General features: G+C 40.0%; 2 protein-coding genes across 9 annotated transcripts in view; one reads left to right on the top strand and one right to left on the bottom strand.

Annotated features, from left to right (window-relative positions):
• The first annotated feature begins 39 nt into the window (after window positions 1-39).
• Window positions 40-26,277, top strand: LOC130916084 (netrin-4-like). 2 transcript variants are annotated; one of them, XM_057836485.1, is made up of 10 exons: window positions 40-368; window positions 482-1,026; window positions 8,921-9,193; window positions 12,231-12,357; window positions 12,977-13,165; window positions 15,200-15,407; window positions 19,995-20,089; window positions 20,439-20,507; window positions 21,365-21,538; window positions 22,104-22,440. In XM_057836485.1, exons 1-10 carry the CDS (start codon window positions 311-313, stop codon window positions 22,130-22,132), a joined length of 1,767 nt encoding a protein of 588 aa, XP_057692468.1. In that variant the 5' UTR covers window positions 40-310; the 3' UTR covers window positions 22,133-22,440. The 2 variants fall into 2 exon arrangements, with proteins under 2 accessions (XP_057692468.1, XP_057692467.1); XM_057836484.1 differs by lacking the exon at window positions 22,104-22,440 and adding an exon at window positions 25,146-26,277 and having other exon boundaries at window positions 42-368.
• LOC130916085 (methionine aminopeptidase 2-like) overlaps window positions 25,439-27,952 on the bottom strand; it is a 49,700-nt gene continuing 47,186 nt past the window's right edge. For 4 of the 7 annotated variants that reach the window (XM_057836486.1, XM_057836488.1, XM_057836487.1 and 1 more), the window contains one exon: window positions 25,439-27,952. In XM_057836486.1, coding sequence (XP_057692469.1) covers window positions 27,700-27,952 — 253 coding nt within the window. In that variant the 3' untranslated portion in view covers window positions 25,439-27,699. The other 3 variants (XM_057836490.1, XM_057836491.1, XM_057836492.1) reach the window with 3 other exon arrangements.

Genomic DNA, 27,952 nt, shown 5'->3' with positions numbered 1-27,952 from the left:
ATCCTCGTCACCACACAGATGTGTAGTGCAGAACATCTGCCAGAAATAACACAACAGTTTCTTTTTAAAGGTCTTACTTGAGCAATTGGTCTGGGAAAGGAAAAGCAGAGGGCGGTACCAACATCCTTATATTGCCTGATGTCAATGGAGCGTCCACTGCACTGTACGCTTGAGGAAACATGTCACCGGTGTCTGGAGTTTTTCTGAAGGACTCTTCAAATAGCTTCAAGAATGTATAGCCATCCATAATTCAAGCATGTTTGAGAGTTTATTTCCTTTCTTCGAATCCCAAATTATTTAGTTGCTCGTGATGCCGCTGTGGAGTAGTTTAATCCTCTTCACTCTCTTTGGATCTTCTCTCCTCAAAGGTGAGTTTGATGCACTGTTATTGACTAATAAGTGCGCAACTTTCAGAATCAAAATAAACTACCAGGACATTTATTTCTTCATTTCACTTGTTTTCTAAACTCTTGACCCAAAGATCGAAATGCAGATGGCCGCTGCATTGGAAGAGCCTGCAACCCGCGCATGGGTAACTTGGCAAAGGGCAGAGTTGTGACCAGTCGCTCCGAGTGCGGCGCCAATTCCTCAGAGCGCTTTTGCGTCTTCAACCATGCAGCGGTAGTTCCCCGTAGTCGCCGCCCGAGGGAGTTCTGCTCGCTGCCACCTGCATGCGGCAAGTGCAACGCATCCATCACTGGCCAGGCGCACCCCGCATCGGCCATGAGCGACTCATCGTCCCTTACGTGGTGGCAGTCGGCAGCGGGCGTGGACGAGGAGACGCTGCGTCTAGACTTGGAGACGGAATTCATCTTCACGCATCTAATCGTAGTGTTCCGCTCTCCGCGACCCGCCGCTATGGTGCTGGAGCGCTCCCAGGACCGCGGACGCACATGGAGCCTCCTCAAGTATTACGCACGAGACTGCGTAGATGCGTTCGGATATTCAGAGGGGTTGCTTGCCGGGGAGAGCGGTACGACGTGTACGTCCAAATATTCGGGAGCGTTTCCTTGCACCGGTGGAGAGGTGAGCAATTGACCGAAAGCAGAAAAAAAAAAAAAAAAAAAACCTAAAGTACAAGTTTTGTATCGAATGTCTCAGTGCATTTGACAGCGATGGACGTCCAATCCATTGGAAATGGCCCGGCTGCTCAATATGTAGTGGAACCATCAATTAGTTAAAACCACTCTTTTAACACTTTCTCTGCTATAGACGATTATTAAAGTCAAATATGCATCCTTAACCCTTTTAAAGGGTATGTAGCGGCAAAGGGGGTGTGAGACATCAATAGAACGGTTATGTGCCAAGATAACAAATATTGATAAACTTAACAAAAAAATCAATCACATTAATGAGCAATTATCGAAAATATATCGAAAATGACGAACATTCCCGAAAGTGTTCCGGAAACAGCCGAATGGGGCGGGGACGTCACGACAAGTGATTGACAGTCGAGGCGGAGCCAGGTGCCATTGTGTTTTAACGACGAGAGACTACGTTAGGTGTTCTGTCAAATTTTGCTCCCTTATAAAATTTTGCTCCCAAAGCTTTTGTGGCGCTGAAAAAGCTGTCTTTTACATTCAGTTGGACTCTTAATGTTATCCAAAGGTGATAACTAAACTAGATACATCATAAACATACATGTGCAACACCGAAAATGGCGTAAATTAATACTTAACGACACGGCGAAGTCGTTAACAGTGAGAGCGCGGGTTGCAGTTGCTGTGTGCAGCTAACATGGTAGGATGTGTCTGAGAACTTTTGTACATGTCTTTACATGATCAAACCTGAGTAAATATTCCTTTCTTTAAAGAAAGTTTGTAGTGTTAACTTTGGAATCGCCGCATTCGCGGCCATTTTTAACATTACGCGCATGTGCAAAACCGCATGGTAGCATTTTTTGATGGGTTGCAAAATTTGTCAGAACACCGGCACGCTTTTCTCTGGTGCGCATTTTCCACCTGAACGCTTCTCGAACTATGGACAAGTGAAATCGGATTTTGCTAAAAGATTGCTGCTCAAAGGAGATGCGGTGCCGACCATACACGCGCAGCAACCTAAATGTCCCAAGATATCATGAAAGAGGACGATGAGTGGCAAAGGAGGCTAAGGCTAAGCAAAGGAGGGGAGCAGCCAAGCTCGAAATGGCCAGAGTGAGTACTCTTTTATAATAAAAAAAAAAAGTCACGCATTGGATACAGGACTGGACACATGTATAAATTATCGTTCGTAAAATATATAGAACAAATCCTCTGATCCCATTCATATTTGTGTCTGTTGGCAGAGCGAAAAGCTATGATAGCGCAATAAATGATAATTATTCTATCCATTCCTTTATTTTGCAGTCACGGTGTATCAGCTTCACAAAAAGAAATGCAAAACAAATCATTGGTGTTTCCCACACGATCTGCTGCCGATGTTTCATCAGTGTCATTGCTCCCCTCAATGACCGTTTAATTACGCTGCATTGGCGTTCGTTTGGGCTCAAATTGGTAACCTAAAACACCGATTAAAGCTTCGTAACTCTCCTCGTCACCATTAGATGAACATTCGTTACGTCCTTCTACGTCGGATTCGTCGCTGAAACTAGAAACGAAATTGTCTGCCATCATCGCCGCCATTCAGTATTAAAGCACTGAGCCTTTTTCTTGTTGAAGAAACACCCCTCACTGTCAATTCTGAATTCTCTTTTATTGACAACGAGGGGTGTTTCTTCATGAGGGAATCTGGAATATGTGCAGGACGAACACAATGCATCAGCATAAACAGCTCAAAACACCCCTAATTCTCCCCTCACTAGAAGGAATTATATTGATGCAGACAGGCGCTGCCCCCCTAGTGGCCGGTGGCACTCTCTTCACTTGTCGTGACGTCACGCACACAATCTGCCAGATCTCGGGCGCCGGTCGTTTTAGCTTGACAATCGAGCCAAATTTCTCTCATTTTCTTGTGTGTAATTACACGAAGTGGCATGATATGAATACAAAAGGCATGTGTTTATGGATAAATGATGGAATATTAACATTTTCCCAGGGCATGACATACCCTTTAAGGGACAGTGGTCACTATAGTGGACAGTTTAAAAAAAAAGTTGAAACATTAGATCTTTAACCCTTTATAGAGCAAGTGAATATATGGTTATTAAAAAAACTTACATATACAAAATATACAAAAAAAAAAAAAAAAAAATGCACTCCTCGCATTTCTGCATGGGACAACACTGACAAAATGACAATTTGACACAATGAAAAGTAGTCTGTGTACAGCTTATATAATAGAGTTAATTTGTTTTCCCCTCTAAATAACTCAAAATATAGTCATTAATATCTAAACCCCTGGCAACAAAAGTGATTACACCCCATAGAAACTACGGACATTCCTAAATTGCATCCAAATTGAGTACTGCTTGTCATTTTCCCTCCAAAATGTCATGTGACTCGTTACAGGAGTGCTGTCAGCATTGCTGCAGAGATTGAAGAGGTGGGGGGTCAGCCTGTTAATGCTCAGACCATACGCCGCACTCTACATCAAATTGGTGTGCTTGGCTGTCACCTCAGGAGGAAGCCTCTTCTGAAGACGGTACACAAGAACGCCCGTAAACATTTTGCTGAAGACATGTCAACAAAGCACATGGATTACTGGAACCATGTCCTCTGGTCTGATGAGACGGGCGGACTGTCAGTGTTCTTCCATGAAAAAATATACTTAAATATCTGCTATAACGTGAGGGGTGTACTCACTTTTTTGATACAATGTATGCATTGAGGACCAAAGTATTTGCGCCCCTTGTGATTTTGCAAGTTCAGCCACTGAGAAAATAGAGGTCTGAAATTTCAATCATAGAGAATTTTTTTTTTTTTTAATCCAGAAATCATATGGTGTAATTTTTAAAAATAATTCATTTGTAATTTACTGGGGTTCATAAGTATGTGTAGCCCTGAGAATCAGAAATAATTATGACACTCAAAAAGTTGTCATAGTCTACCTTAAAAAAAGTCCACATTTACCACGAGTAACCCACCCATCACCCGTTTGATCTCATTATTGTCCTCTTTTACATAGTGACTCACCGAGAATGCAAAAAATTTCAAATTTGCATTTATTTGGTTCCGTCTACATTCTAACAATGTCGCAATTCACACACAAGAAAGCCCACAAACAGTTTGATGAATACGTGTCAACAAAGCACATGGATTACTGGAACCATGTCCTATGGTCTGATGAGACGGGCGGGCTTTATTGTGTACTGTCTTTAGAAGAGGCTTCCTCCTGGGGTGACAGCCATGCACACTAATTTGATGTAGAGTGCAGCGTATGGTCTGAGCGCTAACAGGCTGACCCCCCACCTCTTCAATCTCTGCAGCAATGCTGACAGCACTCCTGTAACGAGTCACATGACATTTTGGAGGGAAAATGACGAGCAGTACATAATTTGGACATTTAGGAATGTTCGTATTTACTAAGGGGTGTACTCACTTTTGTTGCCAGGGGTTTAGATGTTAATGGCTTTATTTTGAGGGGAAAATAAATTAACTCTATTATACTAGTATAGGCTGCACGCAGACTACTTTTCATTGTGTCAAAGTGTCATTTTGTCAGTGTTGTCCCATGAAAAGATATAAATATCTGCAGAAATGCGAGGGGTGTACTCACTTTTGTGATACACTGTGTGTGTGTGTGTGTGTGTGTATATATATATATATATATACAGTGCCTTGCAAAAGTATTCGGCCCCCTTGAACCTTGCAACCTTTCGCCACATTTCAGGCTTCAAACATTAAGATATAAAATTTTAATTTTTTGTCAAGAATCAACAACAAGTGGGACACAATCGTGAAGTGGAACAAAATTTATTGGATAATTTAAACTTTTTTAACATAAAAAACTGAAAAGTGGGGCGTGCAATATTATTCGGCCCCCTTGCGTTAATACTTTGTAGCGCCACCTGTTGCTCCAATTACAGCTGCAAGTCGCTTGGGGTATGTTTCTATCAGTTTTGCACATCGAGAGACTGACATTCTTGCCCATTCTTCCTTGCAAAACAGCGCGAGCTCAGTGAGGCTGGATGGAGAGTGTTTGTGAACAGCAGTCTTCAGCTCTTTCCACAGATTCTCGATTGGATTCAGGTCTGGACTTTGACTTGGCCATTCTAACACCTGGATACGTTTATTTTTTAACCATTCCATTGTAGATTTGGCTTTATGTTTTGGATCATTGTCCTGTTGGAAGATAAATCTCCGTCCCAGTCTCAGGTCTTGTGCAGATACCAACAGGTTTTCTTCCAGAATGTTCCTGTATTTGGCTGCATCCATCTTCCCGTCAATTTTAACCATCTTCCCTGTCCCTGCTGAAGAAAAGCAGGCCCAAACCATGATGCTGCCACCACCATGTTTGACAATGGGGATGGTGTGTTCAAGGTGATGAGCTGTGTCGCTTTCACGCCAAACATATCGTTTTGCATTGTGGCCAAAAAGTTCAATTTTGGTTTCATCTGACCAGAGCACCTTCTTCCACATGTTTGGTGTGTCTCCCAGGTGGCTTGTGGCAAACTTTAAACGAGACTTTTTATGGATATCTTTGAGAAATTGCTTTCTTCTTGCCACTCTTCCATAAAGGCCAGATTTGTGCAGTGTACGACTGATTGTTGTCCTATGGACAGACTCTCCCACCTCAGCTGTAGATCACTGCAGTTCATCCAGAGTGATCATGGGCCTCTTGGCTGCATCTCTGATCAGTTTTCTCCTTGTTTGAGAAGAAAGTTTGGAAGGACGGCCGGGTCTTGGTAGATTTGCAGTGGTCTGATGCTCCTTCCATTTCAATATGATGGCTTGCACAGAGCTCCTTGAGATGTTTAAAGCTTGGGAAATCTTTTTGTATCCAAATCCGGCTTTAAACTTCTCCACAACAGTATCTCGGACCTGCCTGGTGTGTTCCTTGGTTTTCATAATGCTCTCTGCACTTTAAACAGAACCCTGAGACTATCACAGAGCAGGTGCATTTATACGGAGACTTGATTACACATAGGTGGATTCTATTTATCATCATCGGTCATTTAGGACAACATTGGATCATTCAGAGATCCTCACTGAACTTCTGGAGTGAGTTTGCTGCACTGAAAGTAAAGGGGCCGAATAATATTGCACGCCCCACTTCTCAGTTTTTTATTCGTTAAAAAAGTTTAAATTATCCAATAAATGTTGTTCCACTTCACGATTGTGTCCCAGTTGTTGATTCTTGACAAAAAAATTAAATTTCATATCTTTATGTTTGAAGCCTGAAATGTGGCGAAAGGTTGCAAGATTCAAGGGGGCCGAATACTTTTGCAAGGCACTGTGTATATATATATATATATATATATAAATTATTCAGAATTGAGTTAAAAAAAATTTTTTTTTTCAATATAATTATAAATACAGCGGGGAGAAGAAGTATTTGATACACTGCCAATGGGAAAACCCATTGGCAGTGTATCAAATACTTGTTCTCCCCACTGTACATGTATGAATTAAAACAATGCTGATAATGGCTAAATTTAAAAAATATAATTAATAAAAACAGATATACACTGTGGGGACAGCCCCAAGTAGCACTCTCAATTTTTTTTCATAGTATTTAACTCATTGCATACAATTGACGGCGAATGGCATCCACTTTATTTAAACTGGGTGGACTGGCCATGAATGCTCATCTCCCAGAGCCATTGATGGCAATAGACGTCCAATTCAAACAAGACATCTTGCGCCGTATATGAGTTAAATGAGTGCCCTGTAAGTTATAATTCATGCATGAAAGGGTAAATTGAGCTGTGATGAGATTTAGATTTTTCAGGATTCTGTACTTCACTTGAGTATTTGCATATTGATCTTTTACGGTTACATACTATGTACATTTGAAAATATCCGTAATTTCTACTCCTTAAAGTGCCTGTGACAGCATAAAAAACCTAAATAGCATTATTATTTGAATTAGAATCATACTTTGAGACGATTCGACGATATACAACAATTTGGCAAACCGCTGATAGTGAGAAATTAGTATTTGTCGGGGTGCGCTGGGAATTGGATCCCAAAGCAGACAAGGGAGAAGTCCGTTAGTATTTACAAGGTTTACTGTCAGGAGTCCACAGAGGGTCGCAGCAGCGCACTTGCACGTCGGGTGCTCGCTGGCAAGCGTAGACGTTAGATCAGGCAATGGTACAGGTCAGGTAGCAGGCACGGGGAATCCTGGGACAGAACAAAGGTCCGGCTAGCCAGGTGTATATATGTCGAGAATACCTGAGTGCTGGACGTGAATGCCGAAAGAGTTGGTCTGACCACGAGCGGCAACAACGATCAGGCTTTTGTAGTCGGCTGATTTTGATGGCTCGCAGCTGTCGCCGCTTCCCCCTATCTGGTCTTCAGCCTGCAATCAAGGAGCCCTAACAGTATTTTAATCTGTTGTTTAGCCCTGCCTGTCATTATAGCGCTCTAGCGTCCCCAGCTGAATCATGACGTCGGCAGGGTAACGATTTTATCTGATTTAGAATTTAGCCCATTGAGGGGGAAGATTCGGAACGAGGAAAATGCGACAGAAAGCAGCAAAATATCATGATTGTTTCAATCTCTGTACTCCAATATTTTTACAGGATATTCTTTTCATCTAAGTATTTTCCCCCAATCGCTAAATAAATGGTACGGTCATGACAAATCACAGTCTTGTGCTAAATGGAATATGAAATATTAAAAATGCATTTATTCAGTACGACAGGGAAAAATTATTGCATAATGGTCAAAACTGCCGACTTCTTCCTCTCCCGAACGGTATTTTTTTTGCCACCGGAGTTAGTCCGACTTTTGTCATTTCCCTGCCCCTGCTTCAGAGACGGAGGAAAGAGCGTAAACAAAACAGCAGGCATGACAGCTAGCCGACATGCTAACCCGAACCGAGCAGCTTTTCCAAGTCTTATTTTCGCCTTTTGAAAACGCAATATCACACAAAACTACTCTGACTCATGCCACGCACGGCGGCAGGGTTGATTGTATTCACCGATCGGTCAGCCCTCGGCGGCAAGAAAGTTACAGGTCACCGTTCTGCTGCGGCTCCGGCGGGCAGGCAGAGAGGGGAGAGAGGGGAATGGACGCCGAAAATAGCGCATTCTTGGTGGACAAACTGGCCGACGGAGCGGGGAGCTGCCCGAGCCCAAGCCAAGGATAGTGGTCTATTGAAAGCCACACGAAGAGGATGGAGGGGGTGGAAGTGACCATGGTGTGTGACAAGCGTCCGGTTGTCGGCCGAGTGGCCTCCTTTCCTTGGTGGACAGGGAGCATTATCATCCACAAAATGCAAGCCTCCTCCTGATTAAAACGTGTGCCATCATCCCAGTATTTGACATAATACAAAGCACGTAGTTCACTCACTTCCTCGTCAGTCCAATGGTCCCACAGTTGTCGGACTGTTTTGGCTATTCTCCGCAGTGAACGGGAACTTTTTGAAACCCCAAAAGGCTCACATGCCTCTCCCTGGTGCAGCAACAAACACCTGCAGCCCATTGGGCTGGCGGGATGTGGAAAATAACGAATTAATCCGTAGAATCAGCTGAATCCGCAGTCCATCTGCATGCTATATTGTAATGGCTGTGTTTTTAGATGGTGACCCGGCTGATGTCACATTTGCATCTTTCCTCAATCCAGGAAGTCACTCATTTTCATGGCGCGGGATTAAAGAAATTTAATAAATAAATCAATCGCTTCCACACACATCCAAGCGGTCCATTTTATTCAGTAGCATAAAATACCGGGTTAAATATGAAATAAACATGCTTTTTGCTGTCATAGGCACTTTAATACTGTACAGTATATGTGCCTGTGCTTGGAACATCACCTATAATAGATGTGTGTTGTCTGTAACTGAATACTCATTGTTCCTTTCTAACATCTGACAGGTGATCTATCGGGCCCTGCCAACCTGGAACTCTGTGGACCCTTATAGCCCAACTGCACAGGAGCAACTTCTTATCACCAACCTGAGGGTTCGTTTATTGCGGCGCCAACAGTGTCCCTGCCAGGCCAAGCTGCCGGGAGCAGCTCTGCTGCCCACCGACCATTACGCCATTTCTCACTTGGTCATTAAAGGCAGCTGTCTGTGCAACGGACACGCTGATCAATGTGTGCCAACCGAGGGCCTCCGGCGTAGCCCGCAGCAGACTGTGGACATGGTGAGAGTGGATTTCATGACAGTGTCATGAAATGCTGTGGTGGGCTGGGAATTAGGTGTCTGGGCTTTTGTTGGGGCTGGAAAATACTCCCATAAAGGAAACAACAAACCATTTACGCTCACATTTATACGTAAGGGCAATTTGAAGTGTTCAATTAACCTCATACCATGCATGTTTTTGAGACATTGGCGGTGACTGGAGTACTTGGAAAGAAATCCATGCAAGCACAGGGAGAAGATGCAAACTCTTAACAAGAAGGCCGGAACATGGATTAGGAATATAAGATCCATAACACATTACACACAATAGAGCTGATCATTACATTGTACAGTATGTCTTCATGTGTGCAGATTTCTACAGTGTTTTTGTAGAGCATAAGAGTTGCTGAGACCAACCAGTCTGAGGATTTGAAACTGCTGACGTAATCAAAGGCCAGCGCTCTGGTCCAATGAGAACACATTTGAAATCTGCCTGATGCTAATGCTTTCTAGTTACGTATAGTTACAGTGAAGAAAATAAGTATTTGAACACCCTGCTATTTTGCGTTATAAGTTCTGCTACTTAGAAATCATGGAGGGATCTTAAATTTTTATCGTAGGTGCATGTCCACTGTGAGAGATAATCTAAAAGGAAAAATCCAGAAATCACAGTGCATGATTCTTAAAACGATTTGTGAGATACAGCTGCAAATAAGTATTTGAACACCTGTCTTTCAGATAGATTTCTGACTATGAAAGACCTGTTAGTCCGCTTATTAAAAGTCCACCTCCACTCCATGTATTATCCAGAATCAGATGCTCCTGTTTGAGGTCGTTAGCACCTGTCCACCCCATACGATCAGTAAGACTCAAACTTGTGACATGGCCAAGACCAAGGAGCTGTCCAAAGACACCAGAGACAAAATTGTACACCTCCACAAGGCTGGAAAAGGCTACAGCGCAATTGCCAAGCAGCTTGGTAAAAAAAAAAAAAAAAAAAAGGTCCACTTTTAGAGCAATCTTTAGAAAATGGAAGAAGCTAAACATGACGGTCAATCTCAATCTGAGTGGAGCCTCATATCACCTTGTGAGGTCTCAATGAACCTCAGAAAGGTGAGGAAACAGCCCAGAATTACACAGCAGGAGTTGGTCAATGACCTGAAAAGAGCTGGAACCACTGTTTCCAAGGTTACTGTTAGTAATTGTCACACTAGGACAGAATGAAGCAGACTCACGTGCAGAATTCAGTCTTTATTGAATACAAACAAACAGAAGTGGAACAAACTAAGGGCGCTCCAGAGGGAGGAAATAACGAGCTATGAAATAAAATGATACAAACGGGAAACAAGAGAGCCAGGCAAAATGCACTGGAGTAGGACACTATAACAAAGGACTTGGCACAAGGCATAAAATAACAACAAGCTGTGGTAGAATACTACGAATAAACTTACAAAGTAGAAATATATTGGACTATGAATACTGGCTGTAGTGACAACAAAGGGCAAAGACACTTTGGCATGAGACTAGGGGGTGACAAATAATTTAAGCACATGAGTAATGGGGCACAGGTGGGAACAATAGGTAATCATAATCAGAGACAGGTGAGACAGCAGGAAAGGTGAATGGTGGAAACAGAAGGTGAGGCTTCAAAATACAGCAGGAAGAGACAATATACCAAAACGTGACAAGCCTCACCCAGGCGTGACAGTAATACACTAAGACTTCATGGTTTGAAATCATGCATGGCACAGAAGGTTCTCCAACTTAAACCAGCACATGTCAAGGCTGTCTTAAGTTTGCCTATGACTATTTGGATGATATAGAGGAGTTGTGACAGAAACTTTTGTTGTCAGATGGAACCAAAAAATAACTTTTTGGTCATCATTCCACTGACCATGTTTGGAGGAAAAAGAATGATGAGCACTATCCCAAGAACCCCATCCCTACTGTCAAGCATGGGGCATCATGCTTTGGGGAGTTTTTCTGCACATGGGACAGGATGAGTGCATTGTATTAAAAAGAGGATGACTGGGACCCTGTATTATGAGATTTTGGGGAACAAGCTGCTTCCCTCAGTCAGAGCATTGAACATGGGTTGTGGCTGGGTCTTCCAACATGACAATGACCCGAAGCACACGGCCAGGAAAACCAAGGAGCTGCTCCATGAGAAGGTTCTACCATGGCCTAGCCGGTCTCCAGACCTAAACCCAATAGAAAACCTTTGGCGGGAGCTCAAAATCTGTGTTTCTTAGCGACGGCCCAGAAACCCGATTGATCTGGAGTAGGTCTGTGTGGAGGAGTGGGCTAAGATCCTGCAGTGTGTGCAAACCTGGTTAAAAACTACTGAAAGCGTTTGGCCTCTGTAATTGCAAATACCGGTAAGGGCTACTGTACCAAATATTAACATTTGTTTTCTCAGGTGTTCAAATACTTATATGCAGCTGTATCACACAAATCTTAAATCATACATCGTGATTTCTGGATGTTTCTTTCTATCTCTCACATGCATCTACGATGACAATTTCAGACCCCTCCGATTTATAGGTGGGAGAACTTGCAAAATAGCAGGGTGTTCAAATACTTATTTTCTTCACTGTATGTGGTCCAGCACAAGGGAAGGTCCTAGGCAGATTGGAATGACATGGCAACAGAGTGGGGCTTAAGTCTGATTGAACAAATCGAACATGCAAAGAGAATAGATTGAAACATAGGTATGAATAGATGAAAACATGTTCATAAAGCAAATTTTACAATTTAGGATTTCAATATAGCTCATTGAGAGTGCCAGCTGAGACAACTCTTCACTGATACAATGTATGCATATCTACAAATTTGCAATCTGAAAGTTAAAGAACTGCTGATAAAACCTCTACTAACCTTAACTTATGGTTCAATTAAAGACATAGATCCTTCACTTTAGGCATTTTACCCAATACTTTGATCATACAATGAATATTTGGAACTTGATTTTGCCGGCAAAACTCATTCACTCAACTCACTTGAGTTCGCTCATGTAAAAATATTATAAAATTGTTTTGCTTGTTGTTTCTCCCTGGCAGGTTCATGGCAAATGTGTGTGCAGACACAACACAGCCGGTGACCACTGCGAGCGCTGTGCACCGCTATATAATCAACAACCCTGGCGAGCAGCCAATGGCATCAGTGGGATGCCACATGAGTGCCAGAGTGAGGGAAAGAAAACATCTTTGTTGATTGTTTGAAATGGTGTAATACTAAGATATACCGAATTTCTTTCCTGATATTTTGGTTATTGTAGTCAGCATGTAGTACATTCACATCATCTAGTTCAGTTTACAATCAGTTTAAAGTATTTACCAATAAATGTGTTTTTAGTAACTGTAGTTTGAAAGAAACAGAAGCTCAAAAACTTTAAATACAACAATTTGAAGCCAAAGCAGTAGAAATGGGTATAATAATGAAACAAACCTTAAAGATACAAGAGTTCAAAATTGATTCGTCGGGTTCTTAACAATACCCAGCCCAAATAAAAAAAGAGAAGAAAATATAAGATTTATTCTTCTCGCGATTTTATTCAAATATAGATAGATGTTTATGCTTGTTCTTTAATGTAACGAAAAATCTTTGAAAAATCATGACCCTCGACAGATGAGATTGACTGGCAACACAGCGTCTTAAATCCAGTTGGAATAATAACAAAACATTCATATGCATGTACTAGGAATTTCCTCCCATGCACATTCCATGCAAGTTCTGTTCAATTATGTCTTTTTGCATGAATATATACAATGATGGACAACACTCCATTGTTTGCTTGTGTATGCAGAGTGCAAGTGTAATGGCCATGCCAGGAGATGTCACTTCCACCGTGGACTGTGGTTAGCATCAGGCCGGCGGAATGGAGGCGTGTGCGACGACTGCCGCCACAACACGGTGGGCCGACACTGCCAGAACTGTAAAAAGGGTTTCTTTAGGGATCCCAGTCTTCCAAAAACAGCAAAGGACTCCTGCAAACGTAAGCCCCACAGTAGCTTTTTTTTCTTCTTCACCACAGTAGGCTATAACCCAGTGGTCTCCAAACTATTCCACTTTTTCTTTTTTTTTTTTTTTAGAAAATTAATGATACAAACACACAATGATCCCCCCCAATGGACATGTGTTCTACCAGTGCCATTTTTTTTCTTTCTGGTTTTATATTCAATTTTGAGTCATGTCATATCTACTGTGATTAACATAATAGGGATGTCCCATTCGCCTCTTTTCGAACCCGAGTCCCAGTCACCTGATTTTCGTCAATATTTCTCCGATACAGAGTACCGATCCTATACGGGTAACTTTTTTTGGGGGGTGGGGGGAACAAAAGTTCCAAAAATGTTACAGTACTTCCTTTTCCACTTTTCTGTAGTATGAAACTTATATACGATGGTATGAAAAAGTATCTGAACCTTTTGGAATTTCTCAAATTTATGCATAAAATCACAATCAAATATGAGCTTGTGAAAATCAAACAGATGAAAACAGTGTCTTCTTTAACTAAAACCACCCAAACATTTATAGGTTTTCATTTTCAATGAGAATAGTATGCAAACAACAGAAGGGGAAAAATAAGTAAGTGAACCTCTGCCGAAGGACACTTAAAGAGCAATTGAAACCAAACAATTTAAGTCAGGTGTGTCAATCAATCACTCAATCACTGATGAGTGGTTTAAAGCTACCCTGCCCACTATAAAACACACACCTGGTAAGAATTGTCTTGATGAGAAGCATTGTCTGATGTGCGTCATGGCTCGGTCAAAAGAGCTGTCTGAAGATCTGTGATCAAGGATTGTTCATTTGTGTAAAGCTGGGAAAGGATACAAAACCATCTCTAAAAGTCTGGATATTCAATGATTGACAGTCATAGAAGTTTTCTACAAATGGAGAGAGTTTGGCACTGTTGCTTCTCTTCCAAAGAGTGGCTGTCCACCAAAGATGACGCCAATAGTTCAGCGAAAATATTAAATGTGACGGTTCACTTACTTATTTTTCCCCATTCTGTCATTCTGTAGTTTGCAAACTATTTTCATTAAAATATATAAACTTATAATAGTTTGGGTGATTTTAGTTAAAGCAGACACTGTTTTTTTTCATCTGTGTGATTTTGACAAAGATCAGATCATATTTGATGGTGATTTTATGCATAAATGTGAGAAATTCCAAAAGGTTCAGATATTTTTTCATCCCACAGTATTTTGTTTCTTTCGCAATTCCATAGTATTTATTGGATTATTTTGTTTCATTTTAGCCTTATGAACTAAAAACACCTTATTTTAACAATGGAAAAACTCAATCCTATTCACCCGAATCCGATCCTCTGAAAAATGGCCCGATCGTCTCGATTTCCAATCACGTGATCGGATTGGGGACATTCCTAGAAAATAAAGCATGGCGCTAGTCATGACTTCCACAAGTGGAAAGCTAAACTGCAATTTGTTTACAGACGAGGCGTTAGATAGATACTCAAATTGCTATCACCCCACCATGTTACTGTCCCAGCTTTCGGTTATTTTAACTTTGGGGCTTTTGAACTTAAGTCACTGGGAAGTTTGTTGCGTTTGACCCATTTGATACAAAGAGTATGGATCACTCATTGGTACATTGGTATTACTAACAAGAATGATCTACTTGATAAATACTGGATTCAAATATAGTTGTTGTTTTGGAACTGTGACTGCTGTTGTTGGAAAGAGCAAAGGAATTTCCCATGGTGCACTCATCACATTTTTCCCATTCTTGCCCTCTGCCTCATTGGGAACGCTGCAACATTTTCATGGAGAAGAGAAACCATTTTTCAATTATCTAACAAACTGTCACCACATATACTGTTGTTTATTTGACTTTCTCAAGATATAAACCTGTGCAATAAACAAATAAATTAATGGTACCAGGATAATAGCATTGCAACGCCACAAGATGGTGGCAAAGCGTAAATTACTCAAGACACCACTTTTTTTTTTTTTCTGTCCCAACAACCATACAGTGTTAACATGCAGCTTCATCTCTTCTCCAGCCTGTTCGTGCCATGGTGTTGGCTCTGTCTTCACGGGGGGCTTGGCCCTGTGTGACCCTGCCAGTGGTCAGTGCCCATGTAAACCAGGTGTGGGTGGTCCCCGCTGTGACCGCTGCGCAGTGGGACACTGGGGGCTTCACCAATATGGCTGCCAGCCATGTGACTGTCCGGAGCTGTGTGACCCTTATACTGGTGACTGCATTGCTGGGTGAGGGCCAAGATTCAATGTCACACAGGGGTAGCAAATGTAAGCTACTTAAGTAAAGGAAGCGAGTGTTTTGAATTACGATAAAGATTTCCGTGCATATTTATACAGTATTGGCTTTCCCCCTCACAACCATTTATTGGATTTCTACTGCGTTCATGTGGCCAAGGTGCGAGAATACCTCATTTACCTTTCAGGGACAGTGGTCACTGGCCACTGCAGTGGACAGCTCTTCAAAAGTTGGCACTTAAGACCTTTAACCCTTTTTAGAGCAAGTGGATATATTTTTTTTAATTACGGTACATTTATTTATTTTTTTGACAGTTAAGACCTTTAACCCTGGGCAAGCGACTATTTATTGTCATTTTGAAAAAAATGATAAAATTATTTTATTTAAGGAATACCATAATTATTGATGTGTTTTATTTATTTTGGATACAGTATATATACATATATATAATGTGTGTGTGTGTGTATATATATCTACTATACTATATATTAGGGCTGTCAAACGATTACAATTTTTAATCGAGTTAATTACAGCTTAAAAATTAATTAATCGTAATTGATCGCAATTCAAACCATCTCTAAAATATGCCATATTTTTCAGTAAATTATTGTTGGAATGGAAAAATAAGACGGATATATACATTGAACATACTGTACATAAGTACTGTGTTTGTTTATTATAACAATAAATCCACAAGACGGCATTAACATTCTTTCTGTGAAAGGGATCCACGGATAGAAAGACTTTTAATTCATAAAAGATAAATGTGAGTACAAGTTATAGTAATTTTGATAGTTTGTATATTGTGACTAAATATTGCCATCTAGTGTATTTTTTTAGCTAAACTTAATGTTTGAATAGCGTATTATTTTGCAAAGCTATTTTGATTGGGAATGCAGGATCTCTTTGCATTGAGCGCTTTTCTTTTTGTGAACATTATTTTATTTTTGAGAGATAATATTATTTTTGTTGTGCTTTCACTAAATGATACTGTAGCGATTTAAATGTTCTTAACTGCCCAAATGCATGATGGGAATTTGAGCAACCATGAGTCACAGTGGTTGCTGCAAAGGATATATCTTCTCTGCGTTGAGTACAATTCATGGTGTTCAGTAAAAGGTCATCTCTAGTTATACTTCCCCATGATGCTTGCCACAATAGTTATAACAATTGTGGAAGAGATGCTACTGCGGAACCCATTAAATAGCGCGGCTCCAATAAATGTCTGCGTTACCAGTTCATACTGCTAGGAAATTGGTAGTGCTATGGACCCCTTTGGACCGGTGAATCACGTTGGCTCATTGTCGTCAGATGGCTCGATCCGCCCAATTACCGCCTGAGGAAAACGACGGCGAACATATAAACACCGAGAGGCGTTAGGTGGCTTTTTGTGAATACTTTTATTAACAAAACAAAAGCATGTGGGGAACGCAGCACTCGGGCCTGTGCTAACTGCGCACTTTCTCTACTCTCTCGCTCCCTCTCTCGCTCGACCACTTTCTTCCTCATTGCTCAATCTGACAATGCCGGTCACATTGAAAATAACAGCGGCCCCCTTGGCGGGTGCCGGTAACACCTGCGTCGACTCCACTTGCTTGTCTCTGGCCTTCGCTCTCAATATACTTCAAACGGCACCATTGTAGTCTGTTCGCGGCAATGCTTGAGTTGGTTGTTCCGTGCATGCATTATTTGGGTTAAATATTTTAACGTGATTATTTAAAAAAATTAATTACCGCCCGTTAACGCGTTAATTTTGATATATATATATATATATATATATATATATGTTATATATATATTAGGGCTGTCAAACGATTAAAATTTTTAATCGAGTTAATTACAGCTTAAAAATTAATTAATCGTAATTAATCGCAATTAATCGCAATTCAAACCATCTATAAAATATGTCATATTTTTCTGTAAATTATATATATATTCTGTAAAATAAATTGTTGGAATGGAAAGATGAAACACAAGATGGATATATACATTCAACATACGGTACATAAGGACTGTAGTGGGCATTTCACTCTACTGTCATTTAAATCTGTCTATGCTGTCCTCACTCCGAAGCGTCTACTTTTTCCAAAGCTAGACAGCTAGTGAACGACGCCTAAATAATTAGACTTCTTCCTTTTTCATCTGATTTATTAATAAAATGGCCTCAAACCATTGTCCTCTTTAGACCGTCGTAAAACTACAAAAAAAAAGTACACAAGCATTGCATTAGCAACAACGTTAGCTTAGCACGCTATACAGGTTCACAAAACATAAACAAAAAGCGTCTCATACAAAAAATATAACATTTCGCTTACTAACATAATATGTACATTCTTTACAACAACCATACTTACGGACAAATCTTGTCCAAGGATCATATAAGCACAACATTATCAGCCCGAGACGTCGTGCAGCCATAATGAACTGGCAAGAAAATAATAAACCATGTCGCAAAGCGACCACAAGAGTTCGCTGTTGGACAGCAAAAAAAGCCTTGCTGTAAAACTTAACAAAAGGCAGAATACTTTCTGATCGGGACATGTGCGTTAATTGCGTCAAATATTATATATTTTAAAATTAATTACCGCGCGTTAACGCGCTAATTTTGACATATATATATACTGGACTGTCTCAGAAAATTAGAATACACAATATTCTAATTTTCTGAGACAGTCCTGTACATTAATCCACCATTTAAAGCAGGGGTGTCCAAACTTTTTGCAAAGGGGACCAGATTTGGCGTGGTAAAAATGTGGGGGGCCGACCTTGGCTGACGTCCTTTACATAGAACAATATACAGGACTGTCTCAGAAAATTAGAATATTGTGTATTCTAATTTTCTGAGACAGTCCAGTATATATATATATATATATATAAATATATATATATATATATATAAACAATATTAACTTTATGAATGAATACAGTGTTGATAAAAACTAAATGAATTAAATCAAAATGAATAAAAACAGGAATACACACTAGTGACGGCCCCAAGTAACACTCTAAAGTTGATTTTTTCTTTTTAATAGTGCAGGGTGACCCCAAAAATTTGAACTTTTTAAGAATCAACAATAACAAATACAAACAACATTGATGGACAAAATATTTTATTTACAGCAATTCAAACCTTAAAGCATGCCATTTAAGAAACAACGATGCATGTTAAAAAAAAAACAAAAAACAAAACCTTCTTTAAATGGCGTCCTCCCGTACAAATGCATTCTTGAAATCTGCTGTTGAGATTTCTCATTGATTCATAATCTGAGCTGAGATACTGTGAATTTCATTTTCATCCTGAATTCACCATGGTTACTAAAATGGCACATTGTTTACTTGCTTAAGGTCACTCTAACATTGCTGCCACTTGCTCATGTCTCCCAATATGCAAAAATTCGCGTTTTTTTCAATAGTCAACAGTAGATTTCAAGAATGCATTCATGCAGGAGGTCGTCATTTAAAGGCCTTCATTTTTCAATGAAAATTCCATAACTGTTTCTTAAAACACCTTCTAGCCTAGTGTATCACATTTGATAAACTCAGAATTTCATTATTTTGAGACTCTAATTTTGAATATTGAATTTTTTTTTTTTTAAATGATGGATGCAAGTCAACACATGCATCTGCAGGTTCCATGAGAAAAAAAAATCTGGATTTAGCTAGGGTTATAGATATTAGAGCGCTTATTACACATATTCATTTTGATTTTTCTTTTTCTACAAATTTGAAAAAAAGTACCATTAGGACCTTATTTTTTAAATTTTGGGATTCTCTGACAAATGCTTCATGTTGCAGGCATTAAGGGGTTAAATGGTACGTTTTAAGGTTTCAATTACAGTGAATTTAATATTGTTCTTCCATCACTTTTGGTTTCATTGGATTGTTAAAAAGTTCCTGTTTTTCGGGGGTCACCCAGTATTTAACTCATTGCATGCCACTGATAGCGATAGGCTTCCAATCCATTTACACTGGGAGGAGTGACTGAACTTTCGTTCATCCTAGCACTGTCAACAGCAGCCAATGAGTCAAATGACCCCCCCCCCCCCAAAAAAAAAAAAAAAAAAAAAATCGTAATTCAATAATTTGTGCATGAAAGGGTTTAAGACTGCTTTGGCACAATTGTTAAAGTGGGTTGTCTAGTGACCAAAGGGTAAGAAGTTTTACCCCGACTCTGATTGCTAAGTGTCAAAGTGTCCTTGGGCAATGCACAGATCCTAAATTGCTCCCAGTGAGCATGGCAGCACCTTCCACGCAGCACCTTCCACAGCAGCAGCAGCAACCTAGCATCTGTTCTTCTGCAGTGAAACTGCAATGGATTACTGTATTTCAACAAATTTCAGTGGGAAAAGATTGAGACATATGTGGTCACAGAGGAAATGTGTGTTTTTAGGCACAATTGTATTTATGGAAAAAGCAAAGAATTAAGAAATAAAGTAAGTGGTAAAAGCAATGTATTTACAACACAGAATTAACATGTACAGTCTGTAAGTTATTACTTTTTGCAGTACTGCTGTCACAGCCTTACGCTGCATTGTAGAAGGTTACACATCTCCTTACTGGTTTGTGCTTGTGTGGCACAGCTCACAGGTGCAGGCCACAGGGCAACACAAGGACAGTAATGAAGATGCCTCACACTTCAGACCAGAGGAGTTTTTCTCTGCACTGCACCATTCTGGTGAGCCACATGCTGTCTCGTACACTTCGTTTTAACAACAGTATTCATTAAATATGGTCTCATCATTAGCCAGCAACAGCAAAATGAATAAATCCCTGCTCCGGATTCACACCGAACCTAGAGAGTCAATCACACTTGGGGATGGCAAATAAGCTAATTGGGACAATTTCCCTTTGGGGTGGACTCACTTTTGTTGCTAGCGGTTTAGACACTAGACAAGCTTTACACTCATTACTCACATTGGAGTAATGTACTATATCTTCAATGTTGTCTAACTGCAAAGGATATGCTCACTTTTGTACGATTGTATCCGTCTGATGATTGTCTTTGTTTTTTTTCTATCTTCCAGAGAAATGCAAATGTGTCGAAATGACCCTGAGCAACCACAAACTCTTTTGTGCAGCTGAATATGACTATGGTAAGCCTGAGTGCAGTTAAAAGAAGTGTTTCAAAGTTTGCTTGATAATAATATTTCCTAGATTTTGAATTAATGTCAATCCTATTCTCTAGAAAATGACATTCAATTTGGCTGACGCTAAAACTGATGCTACTTTTTCCCTACAATACTCTATGTGCCACAGTTCGAGTGCTTGAGTGGCAGTATTTAGTATATTACATCCACACACAAATACATTAGGCATACCAATACACCCTTGGTCAAAAATGTTAAGACTTTTTTTTTTTTTTTATTCCACTGAATGGTGAAAAGTCTCAAAACCTATGCTAGCAGCTGTACAATCAAAATGTTTAATTTTGCTTGTCGGAGGAGTATTAATTGGTCATCCTATTTATTTTTGTGGTTGTCGTCAGTGGTTTACAACTGCCCCTGAAGACGTTGTTTTAGGTGTAGCTAAATTATTGCAAACCTTCTTCATTGCAGTGTGACAAACAACTTTGCACAAGCAATTAGGGATTCACACTCTGGCTCAAGGAGACTTTAACACGGTCACAAGCCTTCTGCTTTCATCCATCACTTTGCTCAAAGACTTTTAGAAGAGACTTCCAAAAGTTCACATGCCTCATTCATTGTGCTCTTTGTCCTCACAAGCTCTGTACTGTTCTCTGAGATGGATATACGCAATATCTTCAACTTCACAAAACTAATGTAAAGTTCAATAATTAGGTCTTGAAATTACGGTATGTAAAAACACCCAAAAGCTTTAATAAAATTATGCAGTACAAATCAAGTAAACTACATAAATCTAAACAGGTGTTCACTTTATTAATCGCTCTTGGTGCCATGCTGTGTTCCTTCTCCCTATTTTATCTTGCCAGTACTGCTGGGCAAGGTGATGTCAGCTCACGATAAAGGCTCCCATGCTGAGGTTGAAGTCAAGGTGAAGAAGGTTTTGTACCAGAGGCCTCATGTGAAGATCCAGAGAGGAATTGTTACCCTTCACCCGGAACCCTGGACCAGGCGAGGATGTACTTGTCCCATCCTTAATCCAGGTCAGCTACATTACAATTACAGTTTTTCTCAATTGCTTTGTTACATTTCTCAGATCAAACTTGCAATTCTCAAAACGACTTGTTCAATCTTCACAACATTGCATCACTAGTGCACATCAAAAAGCAGTTTCTCATTCTTTTGAGCAAGTTGCAGATGTTTTTGTGCATCCATGCAAATGATTTTGTACAATCTTCTGCTGTTTCCTACATTATCAGTTGCATCTGTCATGATGGTAAAAATGGATTATCATGGGTCTCTATTGAATAGTCTCACCACCCACAACATCTAGTCATTACTTCATTGCATAAGCCTTTACATGCAAATTGTATGAACATGTTGTCAGAATGTCAACATGTTTGTGCTTATTTCTGAGCATTTTCATTACATATTTTACTTAACTTATTTGACCTGCTAAAATTTGAAATAGTTTGGGACAATGTGTTTCCACCATGCTAACACAATCAGGGAATGGTTTGCAACCCACAACAGAATGGTAATGAAGTTCCTACCACTATACTCCCCATTCCTCAATCCCATACAAGTTTTTTTTTCCACATGGAGAAGGCAAGTGTATGATCACCAGGATGCCATGAATGCAGCATGCAGTGACATCACAGCAGATGCATGCAGAGGCTGGTTGAAGCATTCAAGAAGATTCTCTCCACGCTTTATAGCAAGAGAGGACATTCGTTGTGACATGGATGAAAATTTTTGGCCAAACAGAGAGGAACGTAAGGATGTGTAAAAAGAATGGGTGAATAATCCTGACAGCATTTGAGGTTTAGTTGTGCCAATTGTCTTATGTTCACATTTCTCATTTTGCATGTTATATTTCTTTGTGATATTCAGTGCCGTCTTTTGTTTTCTGTATTGCAATGACATGGTCCATAAAGGTTGTAAAAATAGTAAAAGTGTAAACTGAATCTTGTCCAGTCTCTTGCAATCAATCTCCCACACTCATAGGTGTAACCTGCAATTTTCATCAAAACATGTGTACACCATCTTCATCATCAGAACCGTCAACCAGAGTAACTGTTTGAGTGCATGACGAAAAAATTTGACTGTCTTTTCTGTAGACAATGAAACAAAGACATCATTCTGACAGCAGTGACATGTTCATTGACACAGAAATTTAATTTTGAGCGACAGAGGAAGTATTTTGCGCAGAAAACTGGCTTTTGTAGGTAATCCATGTTGTTTTGCTACTTGTGCGACATGTTGTGAGGATTTAACAAGTAGTTTTGAGAATTTTAATTCTGATCTGAGAAACGTACCAAAGCAATTGAGAAAAACTGTAATTGACTTGAGAATTCCAAGTAGCGGACATTTCGTCTGACCCTGCCCCAAATCTGTTTAACAGATTTTTTTTCTCAATGCTTGGTTTATGCTTTATGCACTGTCAACGGTGTCATCCTACTTTCATTAGAATAATCTCTATTGGCCATGTTGGAAACAGACATGGAATTTGTCTCCGGTATGTACAATTACAACAAACATGGCACTATAACATAAAGTACATACACAAGTACAAAGAGCCATTTAGCCATGTAAGAATTGGAGTAGTGCAAGGGTGCTGTGCAATGACGCCTATACAAGCGCTGAAGAGACGTAAAATCAGGATCTGGGTTTTGTCTAGCTTGGTCCCTGGCACTTGTTTCCATTTCTTGTTCCTTCCTTGTCTGTGTGAATGCTCATCTGTTGTCACCAGCAATATGAGGCAGAAAATTACAGTAAATATAAACTAACACGGCAGGGCTAAAAACAAACATTAAGTGCAGGGAAAATGGTATCTCACCATACACTGAATCTACCTTTTTTAACAACAGCCTTTCCTAAAATGTGACGGCAAATACTTGGCCACAGGCACACTTGTTAGAAGTTTTCTTGGCTTTGGCAATACTGTTCGCCACGAGGTATGATGCTCTGAGTGCATTTGCTTTTGTTGCATTTTTTGCTAGCTGCTAGCCACATATTATGCAGAATGGACTTGGTTGTAGGCTCCTCTTCTAGCTCAGCAGGTGGCTTTTTCCCCGTAAATAAGCTGTCTAAAGACGTCACCGCCCGCAGCACACAGCTAAGACCAGCTAACTTTACTGTTTACATTACTGATGTTGGGCTGCTATAAGTGTGCAACCACCCCAGTAATGGCGGCCAACCACTAGATGGCGACGCACACAATCTCTACTCGGATTAATAAATATAGTAGACAGGCATATTGATGTCTCAAGAGATACAGGCCAGATTTCGGTCATTAACAAATTATTTATTATTTCTCTGGTAGCAAATGAGCCATGGACCGGTACCGGTCCCAGGCACGTTGGTTGGTGTTCACTAGTATAGAAGATGAATGATTGAATCATCATAGTAATTCCACACCTTTGAACAGCCGTAACTTTTACCATAGACTTCATAATACATTGACGGGGCACGGGGCCGATTAATAGGGGGCCTATCTCCGTCAAAGCTGACAGAGTGGAAACACAGACGAAGAGCTTTTTATGTTGAACATTCTGGTGGATAAATGCTTAAATCCCTGGATTCTTTAAAGATATTGGCGTAAAACAGTCTCGATTCTTGGATAGAAGCAAAAAAAAAAAAAAAAAAAGGGCTGTTAGCATTTATGTTACATAAACGTTGAATGTGCTGCTAGTCTTTAAGCCACTGTGGCGCCGCCTTATCACCACAAAGAGCTTTTTACGATGAAAATTCTTGTGAATAAATGCTTAAAACCCATGAATTCTTTATAGATATGGACGTAAAACAGTCTCGATTCTTGGATAGAAGCAAAAAAAACAAAACAAAACAAAGGGCTGTTAGCATTTACTTTACATAAACGTTGAATGTGCTGCTAGTCTTTAAGCCACTGTGGCGCCGCCTTATCACCACAAAGAGCTTTTTACGATGAAAATTCTTGTGAATAAATGCTTAAATCCCTGAATTCTTTATAGATATGGACGTATAACAGTCTCGATTCTTGGTTAAAAGCAAAAGAAAAATAACGGGCAGTTAGCATTTATTTTACGTAAATATGTCGAATGTGCGGCTAGTCTTTAAGCCACCATGGCGCCGCCTTATCACCAGAAAGAGCTTTTTACGTTGAAAATTCTTGTGAATAAATGCTTAAATCCCTGAATTCTTTATAGATATGAACGTAAAACAGTCTTGATGCTTGGCTAAAAGCAAAAAACGGGTAGTTAGCATTTATTTTACGTAATTATTGCGAATTATGACGCCAATGCCGTAGCAGTTAATTTTTCCCATTGATTTTTTTCACAATGTTTCAAAATGCAAGCATGGAACGAAAAATACAATAATTACCTTGAATCCTCGAACAAATCACTCTTGAGACAATCCTTCCTGTTTGTATGCGGTTCAGCTTTTGTACTTTTTCAACCTAAATCCGGCGTTGGATCGCTGCATGTGTTGAATAACTGCGACCGACTGCGAATAACTGAAGCGGAGTGTGGGACGGCCCCCTACTTGAAGGCGTGGCACAGTGTCTGTGGCATGTGTCCCCTCAATATAATTATGAAGGCTACGCTTTTACACACCTTTCACACACATGTAGCAGTAACACTCCCTTACTGATCTACGCTAATTCTCCAGGCTCTGAATACCTGGTGGCTGGCCATGAGCTCTGGAGAAATGGCAGACTCATTGTGAACGGCAAGAGTCACGTTTCACCATGGGTGTCCAGTCTGAGCCGCAAGATCATCCACATGCTCCAGAGAGACTGCAGACTGCGGTAAGACGTGGCCAAACATTTTCCAAAGTGGCAAATCAGCCAAAGCGGACGTGGGACACCAAAGAAGCCAGGTTGTTATTATCGGCTGGAGCCCCGAAGCCAAAGTTGAAAGTGAAGTCAATTTGTTTCTCCAAGTGTTGTTTTAATGTTGCCGGTAAAACAAAAATCCCTGTTTTGTAAATGAAAAGACCCTGTATTCAGAGAATTCAAATTAAACCAATGTGAACTGATGGTGGCCTAATGCTGTGAAGGTTTCCTCCTGCCACCTAGTAGTGGGAGATGGAAAATGGACTGGCATGTCAAAATGTTGTGATAATTTGACAACCAATGTTTGTCAACATTTGTTACATTTGATTAAAATGTGTGATTAGAATGGCTACATGCTGATCCAATGTTTTTTCTTGACAATGCTTTCCGAGAGAGTCTTTCTAAAACCCGACATAATCAAGCAATTCACTTATCCTGTTATTACAGCTATGGGGTATGAAGCTGTGTCACGCTCTCTGCATGATCAATGATTTCCACCTTCCACATTTTAACAGCTGGTCCATCTCAATAAATTTTGTTATGGAAAATAGTAGCCCAATTTAGAAAAATAAACACATATGCTAGATTTACCACATACAAAGTGAAATTACAGCTGAGATACACCCCACATTTACTATCCCAACAAGTTTAAATTTTGCATAAGAAACCCATCCACCATGATAAAATTTGGGGGTAAATTTAGCAGGTGAAAGCATATTCATGTGTTTGCAGGATTTAAATAGGATGCTATTTTTATTCTTTTGAAATAAACTTTCCTCCAACATTCTAATGAATTGAAATGCACCTGCAGAACGTCTAGGACAAAGTAAACACAGCAAACAATTTGATGCTATGATATTTTGCATGTTTCTTAATGCATGTAAGAAATAGATGAGTCCATATATGTCCTTTGCTTCATTTGATGAAAAAAAAACCAAGCACAAATCAGCGGCTACCATGATCTAATATAATAGTATAAGTGTGCCACGTATTTTATATCATATGAACAGTTCTAGATCAATATTCATAAAATAAAATGCCTAAAACAATTATTATCTTTAACTGTTTTAAAGTGTTCCAATCGTGAATAAATTACCCGTAATTTCTGGACTATAAGGCGCACCTGACTATAAGCCGCCACCCACCAAATTTGACACGAAAACTGCATTTGTTCATAGATAAGCTGCACTGGACTATAAGCCGCAGCTGTCTTCACTGTAGTATGGGATAGTTACACCAAAAGATATAAACCGGTAACACTTAATTTGACAGCAGCATCATAAGACTGTCATAAGACCAAATGAACCACCATGAAGCTTTGAAACAATTGGCTGCAAAGCTTCATTGTTTCAAGAAGCTTCATTTGGCCTTCACTTTTCTCGCTTCATTTGGCCATCACTGTTTTCTTGGGGGAGACCGTCAACCTCTGCTGACACCTGCAGTCAATACTCTTGTTGTCCAGCTGACGCCAGCATGCCTCCTATCATGCATTGTAGCGCTACAGATGTAAATAACAATCAAAATTGTAGCGCTACAGATGTAAATAACAATCAAAATTTATGTTCTTTGATAATTATTTCTTCAATTACTGCTCCAGTTGTTTCATTAATTGCTAGTTATGGTATATAGTACCACTGTATTTGACGGTGGTGCCATAAGACTGTCATAAGACCATCATCATACTTACGACAGACGTCATTTTGTGCCAGCCGGCAAATTATATCACTTATGACTGGATGCAAAAGATCCGAGCTGGAAATAAATGGTGTTAGTGACATAATTTGCCGCATGATACTAAATGAAATCTGTCATAAGCACTCATTAACACCCATGATAGAATCATGTCATAATTATGATGGTCTTATGGCAGTCTTATGACGCCGCCATCAAATAAAGTGTTACCTATTAACCCAAATAAATCAACAAATAAGCCGCACTGGACTATAAACCGCAGGATTCAAAATGAGGGGAAAAAAGCCGCGGCTTGTAGTCCGAAAATTACGGTATGTGTCTTGATACTTCAAATTATCTGCATTGAGTAGATGATAGAAAAATGCTTGAGGATGAATTGAAAACCTTAATTTAGTAAATAGATATTCCCATTGCTAATATAGCTGACATCTATTAGTCATCACTAAAAATTCTAAAGGTCCTGTGGAAATTAGACTGGCATAGCCGCATGCATTTACTAGAAGCAGCTCAACCAGGAGAAATGCTAGCTTTTGGAAATAAACTTACAATTCCAATAAACAAATACTACATTATTTTAAATGTAGGTAATTGCTTCTAAACAGAAGAAAGCCCATATAGGGGTATAATTCCCTACACCAGCAATGTCAAGTCAGGAGTAACTGTGGTTGGAAAGTTGAGCCTTTTGTGTTCTCTCAGCTAGTAATCATGGCCCCGACTGACAACCTCCTTGCAGGTGGGCCTGAGGAGGATGGTATGTTCATACTGCGCTGTGTAGCTTCCCTTGATGTCACACAGGGGTGGGTAGGCATCCACGATCCCAAGATCACACAGATTCTTTAGTGCCAGCAGGTACTTGCTTTCTCCCAAACGGTCCAGCCAGCGACGACAAAACGCCAGCGTGCCGAAACTTTCATTTATTACGTTCAGTAGGTGCTTGGCCCTTGGAAGC

Source organism: Corythoichthys intestinalis, chromosome 5 (genome assembly GCF_030265065.1).
Source record: "Corythoichthys intestinalis isolate RoL2023-P3 chromosome 5, ASM3026506v1, whole genome shotgun sequence".
Taxonomy (NCBI): Eukaryota; Metazoa; Chordata; class Actinopteri; order Syngnathiformes; family Syngnathidae; genus Corythoichthys; species Corythoichthys intestinalis.
Note: the sequence above shows the minus strand (reverse complement) of the source record. Positions and strands in the feature narration are given on the sequence as shown.